The sequence below is a fragment of the Pantherophis guttatus genome, chromosome 3 (assembly GCF_059756535.1).
Source record: "Pantherophis guttatus breed Tessera chromosome 3, ASM5975653v1, whole genome shotgun sequence".
Taxonomy (NCBI): Eukaryota; Metazoa; Chordata; class Lepidosauria; order Squamata; family Colubridae; genus Pantherophis; species Pantherophis guttatus.
In genome coordinates this window covers 139,917,065-139,937,536 of record NC_142065.1, presented here as the reverse complement: position 1 = coordinate 139,937,536, position 20,472 = coordinate 139,917,065, and the positions used below count along the sequence as shown (strand labels likewise).

General features: G+C 37.6%; 1 protein-coding gene across 3 annotated transcripts in view; it reads right to left on the bottom strand.

Moving 5' to 3' along the window:
• Positions 1-14,163: 14,163 nt before the first annotated feature.
• The window catches only part of LOC117662488 (cadherin-6), a 195,009-nt gene continuing 188,700 nt past the window's right edge, over positions 14,164-20,472 (bottom strand). For all 3 annotated transcript variants that reach the window (XM_034411936.3, XM_060691132.2, XM_087890253.1), the window contains 2 exons: positions 20,216-20,467; positions 14,164-16,777 (listed from right to left, as the gene is read on the bottom strand). In XM_034411936.3, coding sequence (XP_034267827.2) covers positions 16,287-16,777; positions 20,216-20,467 — 743 coding nt within the window. In that variant the 3' untranslated portion in view covers positions 14,164-16,286. The remainder of the gene's footprint in view (positions 16,778-20,215; positions 20,468-20,472) is intronic.

The following is a 20,472-nucleotide window of genomic DNA, read 5'->3' as shown; positions in this document are numbered from 1 at the left end:
TTCTTTTTCTTTTTTTCTTTTTGTTTAAAGACAATGAATTCTCAATTACATACGATTCTTTTTAGCTTTTCCTCACCTATCCATTTACCTTCTCTAGGAATACGCCGTTAGCTTTTATTTTTTTATTAACTCAGATAATCCCAAACAATAATATTCTTCTTCCTCTCATTTGTCCTTCCAAGCAGAATCTCCCACTTTTCATTTTGGCATGTCAGGTGTATATGGATATATTAGACTGTAGCACCAGAGAAACAGAATTATCAGGAATCCCTGAAGACTATTGCTAAATTGGGGTTGGCAACATATTATTGGGAATGCTGAGGAGGGGATATAAGCAGTCATGATCAAAAGAACATGTAACTTGAAGAAGCTTGTAGTGATGTCTACCAAATTTATCATAGACATAATGCTTCAAAATTGTGGCCTAGCTTTCAAATACTTTCCAGTAGGGAAGAGCAAAATCGTTACAAGCACTTTCATATCCCAGACTAAAAATACACACATCGGTTACAAAGAAATGTGGGGCCTGTGTGCCCTCATAATGCTCCATCTTTTCTGAAATCATTGCCCTCCTCTGATGAAAAGAACTACTGTATAGGTGTTTGAGAGGCATGGATGATTCCCCCCTGCTAGTTCTGTTCTCTCAACTAACATGCCAGAATCAGGAATGAGTCAGAGTGAATTATTTGGCTAGTAGTTTTCCCATAAATCTAATGAATACCCAGAGATTACAAAGACGTTCCAACCTGAAAGCTTTCCATCATGTTAGAGGTTCATTTCTCCTCCCTCCCTCCTCAGTTGCTACCCTTCAGTTTGTATCGTTTGCAAAGTCACATTCAAAACTTTGGCAACAATAAAAGAAAATGATAAACCCATGAAACTACAGACACTTTAAAAAAAAGAAGTGATGTCTGTGTTTGTAAAAGAGTACAGTACTCAGTCATATTGATTTGCTTCTGAGAGTTCTTTTGGCTATATCAGGGGTCTGCAACCTTAAATACTCAAAAAGCCATTTGGACCTGTTTCCCACAGAAAAAGAAAATACCGGGAGCCACAAAACCCTTCCTGTGCCTGACTATTTCTTGAGCGGCCACAAAACTAGCATATGTAGTTGAATTAAATGTTCTGAAACTATTCTTTTCTTGGATTTATCCATGGCTGGCCTACCAAGGGTTGAAAAGCTCAATAAATCACGTGCTGGTGGATGTCGCACATTGGCGGTTGTGACCCATATTTTGAGTGACAGGGAGCCTCAGCAGAGGGGCAAAAGAGCCACATGCGTCTTCAGAGCTGCAGGTTGCTGACCCCTGGGCTATATAAATATCATTAGAAATCTTTAACGATCTAACTCTACAAGGCCATTGTTTTGGTTACTTTTATTTCTGTCTCCCTTTCTTATTAAAAAAAGCGCAGAGAAGTAGGATTTTAGCTGGAATGGTCCTCTTATCATCTGAAAGTGAAGGGTTTTTTTTAAAAAAATATGCAAAATGTTGAAAAATACAGGCAAACAGATATCATTGCACTGGTTTATCTCCATGTTGTTATGCGCTTGTAATAATACAAAGAGCAATTTAAATTTATCTGAATGGAGGGAGTAATAAAGATTCTTGATTCTTGATGAAGGAGAAAAACTGTTTATCGTGTCTTGATCATTCGGGAGAGGAAATTTGGGAGACAACTTAAATATGACTTCAGCAACCAGACTTCCTTCTTCAATGGGAGGGATAGTTTTGTTTGTTTTGTTTTAATAAGCCCATTCTACTCATGCAGGCTGGGTGGGCCTATGTTGGATGTTTGTCCAAAGAACTCCATCTGTCAGTTCTTCAGATCTAGAAGAGATTTCTCTGCTGCAGTGCCTGCCTTTTGAAACATCTTACCCTTTAAGGCAGTGGTCCCCAACCTCTCCAGCTCTGTGGACCAGTGGCAGGAGCAGCAGGGGAGGGGATGGTTTCACCATTTTTGCAAATGCAGCTTTGCACATTTGCCTGTTCCCAACCATTTGGGAACAAAACAACTACTTCATAAATGCATGGCACATACTGTATGTTGTGGCTCCATTGCCTGAACCTGGGCTATCGACAGATGCAGACTCTGAGAGTAAGGGAGAGGAATTGGTAAGGCCACCCTCTCCAGGACCCTCCTCTCTGGCAATGCCTCTGGAGGACACCGAAGGCCAAGAGATAGGCCCAGAGCCAAGCACGTCCCCGCAGCCACAGGTGGACAGCGACGAAGGAGATAAGTGCTGGCTGGATCCTCGACAGCAGCGCAGGGAGAAGCATGCGCAGCAGAGAGGAAGGCATGCCAGAGATTAGCTGAGTCATTGGACCACACCCCACAGAGTATAAATGTGGGTGTGGTGGCCGGTTCAGTTTGTGATGAGCAAAAACTAGAAATAATCCATGATCTCTGCGTTACTGGACTTCTGCCTGCCTTGTCGGACTGCATTTGGACTAATCCTTGTATTGCTGAAACTTTGCCTGATTTATCAGAATGCTTGCAGTCTAATCTTTGTTTTGTGTGAGTAAAATCTGAATTGGCAGCTAGCCACTGGGTTGCTGCCAGCTTTATCTTCAAAGACTTTGTCGTGTGGCTTATTAACTCCGAGCCATCTGTGGGGGTGCGTGTGTGGGACGGGGACAGAACACTATAGAAGAACAAACCTGTTGTGGAGGTTTTGTAGACTGCAACCTTATCCACTTACAAATGCACCAAACAAACAAGCCAGAGGAGTTTAAAACAAACTAGCTTAATAAAAGAAACAAAACGAAATCTACAAAAGAATATCAGTAGTCATCTCCCTTTCAGCAATGTCCATTCAGCTCTTTTTGGAGTTGCTCCATGTGATTGGAGCCCAGGTCTTCCTTCCTCAGAAGGAGGCTTTAGTGACCAGCTCTTGTCTTTGACCCGGGAACCGGCTGGCTTCAGTAGATGCAGTAGAGAAGAGTAGAGTAGTGTGGTGTGTTTCCTGCTGGAGAGCAGCTCCTTATATACCTTGTTAGTGTCAGTTACAAAAGCCCGGGAAATTCAAAGTCAGGAGCTGCGCTCTGATTGGCCAATTCAAATATCCAAACCAGAAGCCAATCAATAGGCACAGCAAACCGTGAGAGAAGTTTTCTCTCACAAAACCCATCAGGACAATATTCAGCAGTCCATCTGCATTTGAAAGAGAAAGGCCACTCTTTTGAAGACAGCAAAGTCCACATTTTGGATAGAGAAGACCACTGGTTTGAAAGAGGGGTCAAAGAGGCCATCATTGTCAAAATTGAACTGTCCTCTCTCAACAGGAGGGGAGGGATATGATCTACCTACAGTCTACAATACAGTTTTTTTCAGAAGTTCCAAGAAGACTCCACACACATTTGCACTACTCAGGTAATCCTCAGGACACAGATAAACCTCCAAGTGGCCTCAATGACTCTCTAAAAGAATGCAAATGACCAGCTGTCTTCATGGAGTATAAATCCTTCCATTTCCCACCATCCAGACAGACTTGAATAAGCTTCTTGGATGAGAAGCAAAACATCTTCAAAGGAAAACAAGAAAGTCCAATTGCCTCTTGAAAAAGCACCTTTCGGACAACCATGGATCTGGATGACTGAGAATCTCCATACATATTTTGACTATGTTTTCACAGGGCCTAAAAATAGTAGGTTTCCAATCTTTCCTTTTTAGAGAAGGTTGTAGAAAGAGTGATCACATGGCAACTTCAAATAACCCTGGATAAAGTGAATTATCTAGACCAGATTTAGTCTGCATTCAGACAATGGTTTAGGGATCAGTGGCATTGATTGCATTCATGGATGACTTCTGGCGGGAACAGGATGGAGGTAGTGCATCCATTCTCTTCCTGACCTCTCAGCAGTGTTTGATACCATCAATCATGGTATTCTTCTGAGCTGCTTCTTGGAGTTGTGGGTGGATGGCACTGTATTCTGCTGGTTTTTCTCCTTCTCCTTCCTTCAGGGCTGGTTCCAACCAGTGTTAACAAGGGGGGAAAGATTCAGCCCACAACCCTTACTTTATGGGGTGCCTCAGGGCTCAATACTTTCTTCTCTCCTATTTAATATCTACATGAGGCTGTTGAGTTAGTGGGATGAAATATCACCAATATGCAGATGACACCCAACTCTATATCTCTACCCCAAGCCCCTTGAGTTATTTAATGGATGCCCTACCCCTTTGTCTAGAAGCTGTTGAGGTTCGAATGGCTGTGCCTCAACCCTAGCAAACCTAAGTGGCTCTGAGTATTTTTTATCATCTGGAGACATGTTTATTCCATCTTTGGCTCTGATAGGGTAGCACTACTCCATGCACAATCTGACTCATGTCTTCTACTTGAAGAGCAGGTGGCAGTCTTGGCTAGGAAGAGTCTATGTGTACTTTCAGATGATGTGCCAGTTGCACCCCTTCCTGATTGGGAGGTCTGAATGAGTCACCCATGCTTTCTCATTTGGATTACTGCAATGGGTGCTACATGGGCTGCCTTTGAAGAGCTTTTAGAAGTTTCAGCTGGTGCAGAATATAATGGCACAAGTAGTAAATGGCATCATACACAACACACAAGTAAGACCTCTGTTACTTGAGCTACTTTGACTACTGGTGTATTTCTGAATGCAATCCAAGGTGCTGGTTGTCACTTTTAGAGCCCTACATGGCTTGGGATTTGGTTACTTGAGGGACTAACTGTCTTTGTCCAATTCTATCTATCCAATTTGGTCCAGCATTCTGCAAATCCCATCAGCCAGAGTGTCAGCTAGTGGGAAGAAGAAGACAAAGGAGCCCAGAAGAAGAGAAGAAGGCCTTCTGTGCTGTAACCCCTGCCTTGACTGCAGGGTATAAGAAGTAGGGGTACAGTCTTCAAAGATTAGAATGGCCCTGTTGATCTTTTGTAAAGAGTTTAAAAATTTGACTGTGTCCCCAAACCTGGACTTCCAAATATTTTAAGAGCGTAGTTTCTTGGCTTTACTGCTAACTGTTTACTTAACTTGATTGCTGTCTATATATTTATTGTTTTATTGTTCTATTGGTTTTAAATGTTTCATTGTTTTAAAACTGTAAACTGCCCAGAGTCACTTGGTTGAGATGGATAGCCATAGATACTAAATAAATAAATATGTATAGTCCGAGGCCAGGCTGGAACATGGAGATAAATCTTCCTGCCCAAGATGCACTAAGTATCTTTTTTAGAAATATGAAACTATTGACATAATATTTACTTTACCAATAGAGACACTGATTCAAGCTTGGTCTGTTCCTCTGTCTGGATAGCATATCATTCTAGACAAAGTTGAGTGCTGCACTTTTTTTTTTTTAAAATAGCTGAAAGATACACCATTAGAAACATTGCTTGGCCTCTGAGCATTGGAGACATGACACCATTCAGGTGATATTAGGGAGGCTGGACTTTTTCTGCACTTATTTTTGTATATAAGGAGTTGAAAGGAACTTTTAAGAAGAAAATAGATAAGTCTAATGGAGTATTTGTTTTCTCTTTAAAGTAGAAAATTGCACCAATGATTTTCTATGATTTGCTATATAATTTCAGCAATGCTATCTTGGAGAGGAACTGAGTTAATAGAGAGGGATGTATGTTGTCCTATAATCACTCATTTTTGGTCAATTTTTTAAAAAAATCTATATACTACTAAAACTCTGTTTATAAAGTTCCATTGGGTGAAATGGTGCATCATTGGACAACAAATTTTAAATCAAATGGGATAATTTCCAAAATGTGGGACCCATTACCCTGTTGTAATTGAAATTTCAAGAAAACGAGTCCTTCCAAATTAGTTGAGAGAATGGGAGTGGCAATCCAATTAATCTGGAGAATACCTAAGTGTAAGAGTTGAGTAACATCATTTGCATTATATTATTTGAATTTCAAGCTGGCATGTATTTAGAAACACATAGGCACATGTAGGATTATGTTTCATATTTTAATATTTGTGTATAATATTATATGTACTTAATATTTGTCAAGCTATCTTTTTTAAATATTGAATCTCCTGAGTTAGCTAGTAGCGATGACAGGAAAGAAAATCTGTAGAATATCAAGGGCATTGTAAGGGTATTTTTGTAATTTACAGGTTTCAAAATTGAGCTCTACCTACAGTAGTATTGGAGAAAAAAAGTTGTCATTGTCACTACAAACTAAATCCTGCATCCACTGCTGAGGATTTTGTGCACTGTGAAAGTCATGTGGATTTTACTATCTGAGATACGTCAGCCTTACAGCAAAATGTTTCTCTGTGTTAAGTATGTTCCCATCCTGTCTTCTATCTCAGGTGATTTAAAGCAATTGCATTGGAAGAATAGCCTTTCAATCTTGTCAAACGGTGCCTTCCCCCCCTTAATATATACTCAGGTCCATTCATTTAATTAAAAGAAATCGATATAAAAAGGGAGCATTTTAAGGATTTGAAAAACACTAATCATAGCAAGCACTTTCAAAATTAATGTAACTCCCCCCCCAAACATTATATGGTTAAAGTACCTACATTTATTGTAAGGCATGAACATTAAGGTGATGTGTGTGGAGAGAGAGAAAGGTGTTCTTTTTAAGAATAAGTACAATGGAATTGGATCATAAGAGTTGATCTTAAGGAAGGCTGAGCACTGAAGAATTGATGCTTTTGAATTGCTGGTGCTGGAGAAGACTCTTGGGAGTTCCTTGGACTGCAAGATCAAATCAGTCCAACCCTAAAAGGAATCAACCCTGACTGTTCTTTGAAAGGACAGATAAGTTGAAGCTCAAATACTTTAGCCACCTAATGAGAAGAGAGGACCCTGATGTTAGGGAAGATCGAAGACAAAAGGAGAAGGCAAAGGATGAGATGGTTAGGTAGTGATTGACACAATGAACATGAATTCGGGCAAATTCTGGGAGACAATGGAGGACGGGGGGGGGGAGTCCTGTGCTATGGTCATGGAGTTGTGAAGAGTTGGACATGACTTAGAGACTGAAAACAACAACAACAACAACAACAATAACAACAATGAACCATGGAAAATAACCTTTGAAGAGTTGTCTTCTGCACCAGTTGTGTGGTCAGAGTGAAAGTAGCAACAACATGGTCATTTTTAAAATTTTTATTTTATTTAAAATGTCTTTACCTGAATGCCTAATACTATACAGTTTTAATAAACACTAAATTAATAGACTTTAGAAAACTAAAAGCTTATCGAAAGTGTTATCTGGATGTATTTACATAAACAGTGCAGTCTTGTAGAGAATGCCAAAAAAAAAAAAAAGCAAACAAATGTTTTTGGATGAAACCTGCCCTTCTGCAGGCACCTTGCCTCTCTTCTGGAATTGTACAAGGGTTCAGGTCACATTTCCCATTTGAATCATTCTGAATTCCCCACAATTCTCTCCCACCCTCACCCCCCTCTTTCTGATTATGGACACACACTATGCAAAAAGAAACCTAGGGAGAGAAAGATGGCATGGCTGCACAACATTGTTTGATCGGCCGTATTAGGACAGGGTTTTTTTTCCCCCTCCCTTTTGGAAACACCCTTTGCCTTTACCAAAACTATCACATTTAGAAGACAAGAAAGTAAAACCTTGATTTTACAAACTGGGAGGAAAGAGCGTTGGTAATGCAGGATTTACATAAAGTAAATGTAAATTTTGGGTGATGTATATACAATTATGTTCTTTATTTAAAACAAGTAAATTCCAGTTTTGTCCGTCATATCAAAGTCCATGCACCAAAGAGGTCTGTAAAATTGAGCTTTTATTGTGCACCTGGTGTAAACGGCCCACATTTTCCTTCTTCCTATTCCAAATAAAACTCAAGGCAACTTTTCTGCTTTGCCTCCTAAATTTAGAGTTCACAAATGGCCTTACTTCTGGGCTTTTACGGCAGTTTGATGTGGAGAAAATGGAAGTTAAAAGCCTTCACTGCCATGTGGGTAACTTTCTAAATATCTGCAGCTGAATTGCTGTAAGGTTCAATATGTTTTTAAAATGGACGGTTTTATCTATTACGTATACTGTATACCAGTGGTGGGATTCAGATAATTTAACAACCGGTTCTCTGCCCTAATGATTTCTTCCAACAACCAATGTGCCAAACTGCTCAGAAAGTTAACAACCAGTTCTCCCAAAGTGATGCGAACCGGCTGAATCCCACCACTGCTGTATACCTGTTATTAAAAAACAGGTCAATAGTATATTTCCCTCAAAATTGCTGGTCCATCGCTCTTCCCCTTCCCAAAGACTCTGCTGAGTTTGTCTGAATGTCAGAGGAACTTCCTTGAATTCAATTTGCTTGCTTTAAGGGGACTTTCTTATATGCAAGAAATCTTGGATGAGAACTTTAGCGCTGGAAAGTGTTGATGCGTTGAAGATTGTCTCAGCAGTCCCTACTTTAAACTGCTAATACAGGAAATGTAAGAAATCAATGACATAAAAATAACAACTTGCTTCATTCACTTCTAATAATTACGCCAACCATAGCATTTTCTCTTTAGAAAGCCTTTAAGCTGTTAAAAGACATCAAATACGGTTTCAGTCAGCACTCCTCAATTCATTTGCACACAAATCTCATAATAGCTACTTGACTATTTCCATATCATTACTAGCTATATTACATTGATATGTGGCTATTCTCTCGTATAAATAAGGATGTTCTGAGATTCTGGCCAGTCCTTCAATTAGCAAAAAGTGGCAATCAATGTAAAAAAAATAATAATAAATCAAAATACTCTGCCTTTATCCATCTCCTATGATGATGCAGAACCTCAAAAGTATGTTATATATAGGATCAGTATTAATGTTTATCCTATTAAATGCAAGACATATAGATGTTATATTCCTTTTCAAATGTTCCATTGATTTTGGATACATGTATATTTGTAATCAATAGACAATATCTAGTCTCAAATAGACTAGAAAGACTAGACAAATAGACTATGCTAGAAAGCAAAGGGTCCATTCCTGAGTATGCTGATCTAGAAAAAAAGATTCAGTGATTGAACATAATAATAATATGTCAGGCTCCTAGTCTAAAATCTTTGTCCTATTAAAAATAAGATTTTGCCCAGTTCATTTTGAGTTACACAAGGATGAAGCCCAGGTATTAAAAATAGATGATTCTGAAAGTGCTAATGGGACTATAATTTATTTGTTCATAAATGCTATCAATTCAGATCCTGTTCCTGGGTTCTTGGAAAGTATTTAGTGGGATACATTGGCAGATATGTATGGAATGGCACCATAGTCAGAAGATGTTAAAAGGAACAATTGAGCATCAAAGGACATGCAAAGGATTGTCCTGTGGGTATCTTATTTTAACTCAGAATTGAGTCCTATTGTATTCAATAGGAATTGTGCCTACAGAAGCATTTATAGGATTTCAGCCAGCCTTAATATGTTATGTTTTCATACTGGATTATCTAGTCACATTTCTATTATTCCACCATTAGATAATACAGTATACTATTTTACTTTTTTCCTTTTGTTGTTATTTCATTCTGGCACTCAGAATTCAAGGAATTTTGCTTTGAGTTGCATTTTCTGTTGCTTGAGGAGAAATAAAGGTCTTAGTTATATATCAAAAAACTATGAACCAATGCCCAGATGGGGCCTATTATTGGAAAAATCCATGCTCGTAAATTGCACAAATAAGAAACTTCAGGTGATTAATGCATAATGTGTCAGCCTCCAGAGAAGACCATAATTCATTTTTTTAATTCAGTTTGGCATCTTAATTTTGATGCTAGTATGTTAAATAGTTTATATAATATTTATGCACAAGCTGTGGGTGGCTTACTGTCATTTTATTGACAAGGCGAAACATTTCATCAATAAAATGCAAACTTCTGGCTCAAATAACTGGTATTAGTGTCAGTAATTCCGGGAGGTGGCGAAAGAGCCCTCTAGTTAAGCCATCAGATGTCACAGAATTAGTGTCAGTAATCCTAGCTAAATTAACCTGAGCCATCAAAGGAAATCTGCTGTATCAGGAGAAATGTGCAATCATTGTCTTCATAGCATACACTCAGCATCCTAAACTGTTTGACTCATTTGACAAAAGAGGGTTTAAGGAACACCCTTTTCTATGGCCAACATGAGGCGTTACAGTGAACACTGTTTTCTACACACCTCTGATTTCAACCAATTTAACACTGCTTTTAGGTGGGCTGACAAATGATTAATCTCAAGCTTTACATTTCAGAAGTTGCATATCATACAAAGAACCTTATCAAACACAGTCTATTGTTATCATTATATTATTATATATTACTATCATTATATTAACCTAATCAAACCCAGCATTTTTTGTCACAATTGATCAGCTACATGCATTTGGCACGCAAGTTTGGTGAGCAATTATTCTCTTGTGTTGTTACTTTTCAGCAACCAGTATTAAGGCAGGATGTTGTGATTCAACAGTAAAGAACCCTCAATATTAGTAGGCATTGATAGTTTGTTCTTTGATGAACCTGTTCAGTCTCCTTTGAAAACTCTCCAACAGCTTGCAACAAATTTCACAGTTTAACAAGATGCTACCGTGTTTTCCCGAAAATAAGACCCTGTCTTATATTTTTTTTGAACCTGAAATAAGCGCTTGGCCTTATTGCCATGCGCTCAAAAGCCTGATTGGTCTTATTATCAGGGGATGTCTTATTTTGGGGAAACAGGGTATGACATCCATCTCTCTCTCTCTCTCTCTCTCTCTCTCTCTCTGTCATGTCCCCTCCCCCCTGCTATGTTTGCTCCATTGTTCTGTATGAATGAGCAAAGGAGACACGAAGACAACACATTACATGACATAACAAAGCAAACTCTATTCCTTATGCTCTTGCATATAATATTGTATTGCTGGTATGAAAGAGTAGAGTTTTCATTGTGACATTTTTATACGTATTTGACCCTTTTAATGGCATGTGATTAAGAGCAGACAATTACAGATGGGCTAATGTTCTGCTGCATTTAGTTTCAATGAATTATCTTGAGGTTTAACCATAGGCGAGAGGGAAAAATTCTCCCTACACATTATGTATGACATGCATTATTTTATATACCCACAACATCTGTCTTCTTACCCTCCTCAATTTCAAGCTAAACAGCTTGAAATTTGTGTAGCCTTTTCTTACAAGGGAGTTACTTCAGCCTCCTCATAATTTTAGTTGCCCCTTTTGTAACTTTTCTAGCTCTGCAATAGCCTACTCTAAAATGCAGAATTCCTCACATACTGGTTTGGCACCTACCTCCTTACTCTGTTGTGACCAGGACTATACTCAATACCTTCATTTGTTCTCTCACAAATTTGTTTAAGGGAATTATTATATTGGTAGTTCTATGTTCAGTTCTCTTCTTAATAATGCTAAGTACAAAAGAATTTACCACTTTTTTTGTCACACTTGTGCAGCTGATATTTTCATTGAACTGTCCATTTTGACTCCAAGATGGAGTCATGAACTTTCTTGAAGACTGAGCACATTTATCACCATGAATTATCACCATAAAGTGATTGCTTTAATTATGATTTGTGGCACTAGCTATACTGGTCTAATTCACAAATAATCTCAGATTATAAACCATGGATTATAAACCATCATCCCTAGATTCACTCATTACACTAAATCAAAATTAAACCACATTTTGCATTACCATGCAATGCAGACTCATTTTAGATAAAACTAAATAATATAGCTAAATAACTATGGCTTAGGTTTTTTCAAAGAAATCCCTCAAAATGTCTTACATATAAATTAAATTTCACTCTGATTGTTCCTTATTGCTCCTTCATTATCAAACTAATTTGGATCAACTCCAAATTTATATCTTTTACTTCAGATCAGTGTACACATACTTAATATTAATAATCTAGTTCTCCAAAACAAATTAATCTATTTGTAGCATAAAATAAATTATTTGAAAATTACTGTCAGGAGACAGTACCTAAATTTCACGCTCTCAGTACCTATAATTTCACTCTTTTGTTAAAATGACACTAAAATTGCTATTTGGTTATTTGCAGCACAGTATTCTGTGGAATTAATCTCCTTAAAATAACATAAGTCAAGAGATGTACAAAACCTGAAACATTTAACTGATTACTTTGGAATCTTATGCACTCTTTGATTTGATTTTCTTACTTGCATCATAAGATCAGAAACACACTGATCTTATTTTATTCTATTTTTTTTTAAATGAAAACAGATGATGAATAATTTCATTACCTATAATGTATGATAGCATCCCCAACTTAACTCTTCATTGGGTTACCTACAACTCCCATCCTTTCTCGGTAAGCATAGTTTATCGGAAAATGATAACAGTAGCAGCACCACAGATCTGGAAGACATCAGGTTGGGAAATATAATAGGACATATACATGCCTCAGTCCTACTGATCTCTTTGCCAAAACAGACCTAGCAGTTTTTTAAAAAAATAGTAAACCATAATGTCCAAAAACAAAGGGAATTTCTACATAGCCATTTTTACCCACTAATTAATTTTTTCCATACTGCCCTATAAATACTATATTCTCATCACTATGCCACTCTGTGTTTACCAGCTGCCCATGTTCCCTGTAGCTTACTAATAGTATGTAACTAGTGTCCCATATCTGTTTGTAGTAGTGGTGATGGTGGGTTTCTCCTTTTTTTGCAACAAGAACAAAAATACACCCGAGTCACTGTTTAGCATAATGGCCAATTTGTTTCTCAATTCAATGTACTCTCAAGAGGGAAATGGCACAGTACCATATAAACTTAGTTTCTGCAGGAAAGGACAGACTGGAAGATTTGGGCGATAGCTACCAATTTGAAACCTCTTATCTCAAATTTCTTGTGGGAGTTCTGAAGAATTGTTCTCTGGGGTTGCTCCCCAGTCTCAGCAGAGCTGAAAAGTATTGACTCAGCTGTAGAAGCTTGATTAAGTTATGAGAATACACAAAAGGCAAGTGCTATGCGATGGAGGGTCCCGAAGATGCCAATCTACTTCCAAATGGAACAATCAGTAGTAGTTGTTGTTGTTATTGTTATTATTATTGTTATTATTATTGTTATTATTATTATTATTATTATTATTATTATTATTATTATTATTATTATTATTATTTTATATGTAGATACAGCAGATCTGCTCTGGAAATGCTTACAAATTCTACTTTTTGTGTCATATTTTTGTATTCAGATCTTTAAGATGTTATTAAAGAAAAGCAAAAATTGCTGGTTTGAAAAAAAAACAATTCAGTAATTTTTTAAAACATTTTTTTTTAAAAAAAAAACCCCAATAAATCGGTTTCTTAAAATTGGACAGATTTAAATGAGAGATTCTGGCAATCGAATAACGAGTAATTGGGTTCACGACTTAAAGCAGTGGTTCTCAACCTTTTCTTGACCACGGACACCCTCTAAATACCTTTTGTGGCCACGAATCACGGCCACAGACCACCAAGACTCAACTCAAGATTTAAATCATATCTTCAAGATTTTGTGGATCCCCTGGGATGACATTGCACCCCCTCCCAGGGTTCACGGACCACGGTTGAGAACCACTGGCTTAATGTTTTAATAACAATTAGGCTACAAAGCAGTACTGTTTGGAAGTCTCTAATGAATCAGTGGGGCTCAGTTATGAGTAGATATGCCTAGGATTCCAATATTGAGTTTTTCTGATAGCAGTTTAGTATTTTTTAGCACAGCAAAATAGGTGGGTCTGATTCATTGTCCCTCTGACTTTCTATGTAAACCCTTAGCAATTTTTTAAAGACAACTTTTCCAGCCCACTGGACCTTAGTAAACTTCTGTTAACTGTAATACTAAAAAGCTGTTTTATAACTATATCAGACAAAGGGATTCAGGAACACGCAGTGGTGGGTTGCTACCGGTTCGCCCCGGATTGGGTGAACTGGTAGCGGTGGTGGTGGGAAGCTCCGGCCACCCGCCTGGATGTCTCTGCACATGCACAGAAGTGCCACGAGCGTTTACCCACGAGTGAACCGGTAGCAGCCAAAATTGAAACCCATTATTGGGAACACCTGAATGTAATTGTGCACGTGTGCATGTGCATGTGCACACATGCACCCCCCCTAATAATATAAATATTGCAATAGTAATTACAGAAGAGGAAATTCTGCAATTAAAAGAAGCTATATCATGTTCATAAGCTTGGATCTACGATACGCAAAAATGAAAATAATAATAATAATACAAACATTTATTTTAAAAATGCGGCCATTAAATAAATCAGAGAGCTCATAAGGAACTCCTATTAGACCTCTTTTTGGTGCTGATTGTGAGGCAGATGAGTGGATCAAGGAGACATTAAAGCCAAGGGAGTTCAAGCATGTCATGTAGCTCAAAGCTTTCTCTGCTCTTTTCAGCATGCTCAGCATGCAACTGAATTTCAGGTAGTAGCACTTCAGCCTTGCTTTGTGTCTTGTTTTTGTTTTGCATTTCATTGCTTTTTTTTTTTCTTTTAAATTTTGACTCTGTAACATCTGCCCATGTTTCATATTTCAATCCTATACAGAGCCATCTCTGATGCACCTCATGGCCAATGCAAATGCTTGTTAATTGGTGTGGCTGAAACCCTTTGCTCAGCAGTGGTTTAGCAGCATGAACCAGTGTTCAACTGAATTATTATTGCAAGTCGTATCAAATGCAATTTCCTGCTGCTTGCTTAGCCAGGCACTACTGTAGTACTAGTTCCTTATTTCTCCCATGTTTTTTCCTTGCTGCACAATATAGTACCTGCTGTCGGCTTAATCCTAGGCACTAGTACCAGAGTATTTTGTTAAGAAGGAGGAGGTAGAAATAATAGCAATCCACCAGCTGAGCAAGTGGGGAGTGATAAAGAGAACATAACAGCCTTTGTTTTTTGCTGATATGAGTTGGTATTGAGAAATAATTAATATGAATTGAACTCACAAAATACAGAGTAGAAACCCTCTTCATGTATTATAGATTGGATCCAGACTCTGTCCTGCTTACAATAGAGTGACTTAAATCAGTGGGAATTAATTTAGATATTTCTAACTTGAAATTCATTGATTTCAATTATTCTACTCTTATTATTATTAAGTTGGTTTACTTGAAATCCATACATGTATTTTCAGCAATACTCTGCTTCCTTGATACACACTGTTACAATCTCTATACATTACCTTACCTAATAGACTACTTTCCAGAAATAGAATATTTCTTGCACTACATTACTGTAGCCCACATACTGAATTGGCTAGGACCACTTACCAGGCACATATATACACAAACATATCTCTCCTTTCTTCTCACTTCTGATTGTCCATTATTATTATGTTTTGATAGTTTGAGGAAAGTGACCAATTCAAAATTAACCCTAGCATTCAAAAGACCATTGAATTACTTAAAAAGTATCTTACAGGTAGTTGTCACTTAATGATGGTAGCTGGAACCAACAAGCCCATCGTTAAGTGATGCAGTTGTAAAGCCAATTACCACATTGACCAGGCTAACTTAACAGTGGCAGTTCCAGCACTTCCAATTGTTGTTGTTAAATGAATCCCGCATGGTCGTTAAGCCAGATGTTATGTGATCATGACTTGCAATTTACTGCTGGCTTCCCTATTGATTTTGCTTGTGGGAAGGTAGAGTGAAGGTTGCAAATGATTATGGGATGCTGCAACAACTGTAAATGCAATCAAGTGCCCAAATTGCAATCAAGTTATCATGGGAATTCTGTGATGGCACAACTTCAAGGCTTGGATTGGCCATAAACCCCCTTGTTTGGTGCCATCTTAACTTCAAATGCCACTGAACAAGTGGTTGTTAAGTGAGAACAATTTACAGCTCCCTTGTAGCTTTTAAAAGACCTATACTCTTTTCCTATAATATATAAGCCATATCATTTCCTTAAAATAGGGTGTTCAATATATATAATTTGCATAAAAATGTGTCTTGGGTGAATAATTAAAATATAGGTTATTTGGTGAGCTATAACATTAAGGTAATCCCATTTACAAAATTAGCAGAAACATATTAAAACTAGTATTCCATTTCTGTTTGGGGGGGTAAATTCTCCCTCAATTGCTTTGCCGTTTGGCCGTTGAACTGCCTAAATAAAAACGCGATTGAAAAAATAACAAAGGTTTGGTGGGGTTTCTTCCTCTCTTGGAAGCTGAAATTACAGTGGGAATGACATCAGATCCACAAAGACTGCAGTCAAGAAACAATTCAAACCGATAGGTTTAGAGAACCCTTTCCGAGAATGGTTGATATATAGAAAGAAGTAGCGACATCACACATTTCACTGCTGTTTCTTGAAAAAGGAAAAGGCAACATTATTAGGAGTCTTTATCACTGTCTTCACCACCATACATATCGGCCAACTTCCTAAAACGAGGCCCCCAGTCACTGAGGTAATCATAGTCCTGGTCTCCATCTGTGGTCACCGACTCTAAAGAGCTAAGAGAGTCAGCCACTGAGCCACTGCCTTCATATGCATATGTAGCTAATGAGTCATAAGGGGGTGCAGTTGGATCTGTATCATTCTCCTTTAACCTTTGGCTAATAAAATCTCTGACATCAGTGTTGTCTCGTACCACTGGAGTCCGGCGTGGCATGAACAGCGTTTCTGGCACAATGTCTCGGCGCAATTTATTGTCCTCTATGGCTTCAGGATTTCGCAGCGTGCCAATATCAAAGGCTTGAGTGTCTTCCTCTCCGCCGCCTTCGTCATTGTAACTGACAATGTTATCTCGGATGTCCTCTTTAGAGATGATCAAAGGCTCTTTCTTTCTTTGCCGCCTCAGAGCTGCAAACAGCACCACAGTAACTGGTAAGAAGAAATAAATAAATAAATTGAGCAAAGTCGGCTGAATTGAGAGGGACATTAATTCTCCAGCTAATTAAAACGAAAGCAAGCTACCATGAAATTTGTATTCTTTGGAACTTGTTTTGTTTTCTTTTGCAAGAAGATCTGCAAAATAGTACAATCCATAACTCATTCTCACTTTGGAGCTCATCCTTTTAGGAGTTGTTAAGTACAAGAAAGGTTTGGTGAAATGCAGGGTTCAAGCTAAAATGTAGATGAATTTCAGTTTGGTTTCCTGTTGCAACAGTGCAATCCTTTTAAAGTCACAGAAGTGATTATTTTGAGGCGAGACAAAAGAACAAGAAAATTCAGGTACATCAAATGTTGATGATGAACTGCTGAAATTATTTGAATTTTGTTCTCTAAGGATTTTTTTAAAGTGAGACAGTATCAATATTATACAAGGAAAAAAGGTATAGTAACACTTTAAAAATGTCTTCCTTTAAAACATTTATTGAAGTATATTATAATTCTTTAATCTATGCTATTTAAAAATAGGCAATTTGAGTATTTTTCTAGTTGCCTCTGGTGCTATATTTGCTTTTTGACACTTAAAAAAATTGGGAGCCCAGATTTGGCTCTCAAATGGCCAACTGCCAAAATCTAAGTATGAAAAATTAGGAACTATTATTTAGAACTGGTGGTTTAAAATAGTAGCCCCAGGGATGAAATCTACTTACCTTCCCAACCAGTTCGGAAGTGCACATGCCGACAACCAGGCGGGAGGGTGGAGCCTCGCGCGCCATCGCTACCAGTTCTCTGAACCACCGGCCGCCATCACTACCGGTTTGGCCAAACCAGGCCAAACTGGGAGCATTTCTCCCTGAGTAGCCTCCAACCTTTTGGGCACCAGGGACTGGTTCCATGGAGAGAGGTACCAGAGGGGGTGTGATTCAGAAGCTGCCTGCATCCCACGGATAGGGCTTGGCTTGTTTGCACGGCCTGGTTTCTCGCATGCTGTGGCCCAATGCTGGTCCACAGACCAGGGTTTGGGAACCCCTGGTTTAAAATGTGGACTTACCTCCAACCATTTCAGGAATTACAATATTTGAATGTGAGTGCTGGCATAAATAAAGCTTCAAACACACAACTACCAAAGTTCTCAATGATACTCTTAATAAGGTCTTTCTCGCCTTAGTTTAAACTTAGTTTCTTTTAGTTTAAAGAATAACTAATCCAAATAATTTAGTTTGGAATATTTATTAGATAATTCTCACTAAATTCCAAATTCAAAGATGATTGGCATAAAATAAAAATAGACATTTAGCTATAGTCTCAAGCTGACTGCCCCATTCTTTGCCCAACTTCACTAAAATGTGGAAATAAAAATATTAGTTTTCTTATTGATGGAAATCATGAAATTATCATCTTCTTACAAAAATCTTACAAAAATATTCATGTTGTTAACGGAGCTACTCCATGATTTTCAGAAGATCCTCAAGGAAGACAACTCTACTGAGTCCCTTAGCTTAGTCTTCAAATCATAAATGAAGAAAAATAGAGAGTCTTACACAAATGAGACTGCTTATCCATCCAACCTAGAATTGTCGTTTTTGGCTAGCAGAACTTCTCAGGAATAGTTTTTTCCTCTTAAATGCAGATCACATGGGAAAACCCTATGGTGTTGAATATACAAATAAGGTATCCCTAAAATAACTGTTTGGAAATGGGAAGATATGGAAAGGATCATGCAAAAGTTGCATAGCCTTAACAACTTATCTCATCCTTTGATCAAAATGTTAATCTCTGTGCCATATAAATTCTGTCTCAGTCCAAACGGTCATTTGTGCTCTATATATCGTCTAATACTTTACCAACCAGTGTAAAAATACAGAGCTAATTTGCATTTTTAAATTTATTTTTAGTCTGGTACTCTAATATCACCAGAAATGAGATTTCATTCAAAGAAATAAATATGCAAATTGAATTTGTGCAAAGTACTAAGTAATTCAGCTCAAAATATAATTGTGTTCTCAGTTCTCAAGCTGGTTTTTTTTTCTTCATTTTAATGTGAACTTGTAGAATAGGTCTTCTTAATGGTAAAAAAAAAACATGTTAAAAGCAAAGCTGAGATGTTGCTTTTCTTCTGGCTCTTCAGCAATTCTTAGCATTAAAGCTGGGTCTACTAAGATTGAAAATAAAATATATAACCAAAAGCAAATGAATGATCAAATCATCTGCTTTGTTACTCTTAAAAATAGAATTTGTAGTTTGATTATTTTTGCTGTTTTTGGTTAACTACCTGGCATTAATATTGTATTGCGGATCAAAGGAGAAGAGAAAGATGGTATCAGCTATTAATTGCATTCCACTGCAGGCTATAGCACCACAATGCCAATAATTATTATTTTAAGCCCCATCCTGACAACATAATTTATTGATTCTTAGATTATAGAGTTATAGGGGAAAAAATCAAGAAACTGTCAAGAAGACACCCTCTTCCCCAAAACTGGCAAGACAAGATTTTATATCCAAATAGGTAGAAAACCCCACACTCATTCTCACAAATGAAGTTATCTAGTTGGAAAATGAAATATCTGCAAACAGGCAACTAAGCTCAGAGAGCATCCACAGTTCAATCACTGAGCTACAGATCATCTCATGAATTGGTGAATTTTTTGAAAACACTTTAGAATTCCAGTTGATGAACCGTTCCCACCTGCATCTACCAAACATGTCCTGACAGCATTTTGTTGTTGTTGTATGATTACCTGCTCTGACTTTAAGCAGAGGTAAAGAAAGATCAGAAATAGATACAGCAAAAATTATGAGAGCATAGTTTTCTTGTCATGTTGGTTAGCATTTCAACCCAGCAATACCTCTATCAAGCTGGGGAATGATAGGAATAATAATGTCCTGATTGGAAGTAGAAGGATATTTGTGGCAGCTGCATTTAAGGAATTAGTATGCCCACAGCTTCTTAGTGGGTGAACTTTAAATTATATGTATTTGAATTGATCCATGTGAGTTCCTCCATAATTATAACTGCAGAACATATTTAGGATTAATAATTCTGAACTGTTTATAGAGGATATGTACTTGAGTTTGTTGATTAGATAGCAAACCCACTGTAACTAACAAGTTAGCAAAATAAATTTGCGATATTTGATTCATGTGTAGAAATAGGAAAGATGGCATGAGTATGGAGATAGCTGAAACTGAAATAGAGGTTTTCTCTTTATCACAATCAATGTATTGGGTATCACTATTGATGAATTCTCAGAAGACACAGAAAGTAAAAAATGCATCATGGGCTAATTCTATCTATACTAAAAGATGACTCTACTAATAATTTGTCATAGTTATATTCATGTGTAATATGCTTCCTTTGTTCCTTAGCACAATTTATGTTCTCCATCCTACTCCCCATAGCCCTTGAGTTCATGCAAAGTCCTTTACCTAACAATATAATTATACAAAGGAGAATTGCGATCAATGCGCCTGTGCTAAGGCCAGTTGGGTGGATCAGTGCTTCAGCATTACAGGACAGCATTTTGCCTCTTTGGTCACAGGCACACACTCGAATTGTCACCGTCTCTGTGCTACTCTGAACTGGATACTCATTGTCTGAGATTATCACTGGTAGGAGGTATATATTCATTTCATGACGGTTATATCTCATTTTCTTTGTGAAGATTCCAGCTGTATTATCTGAA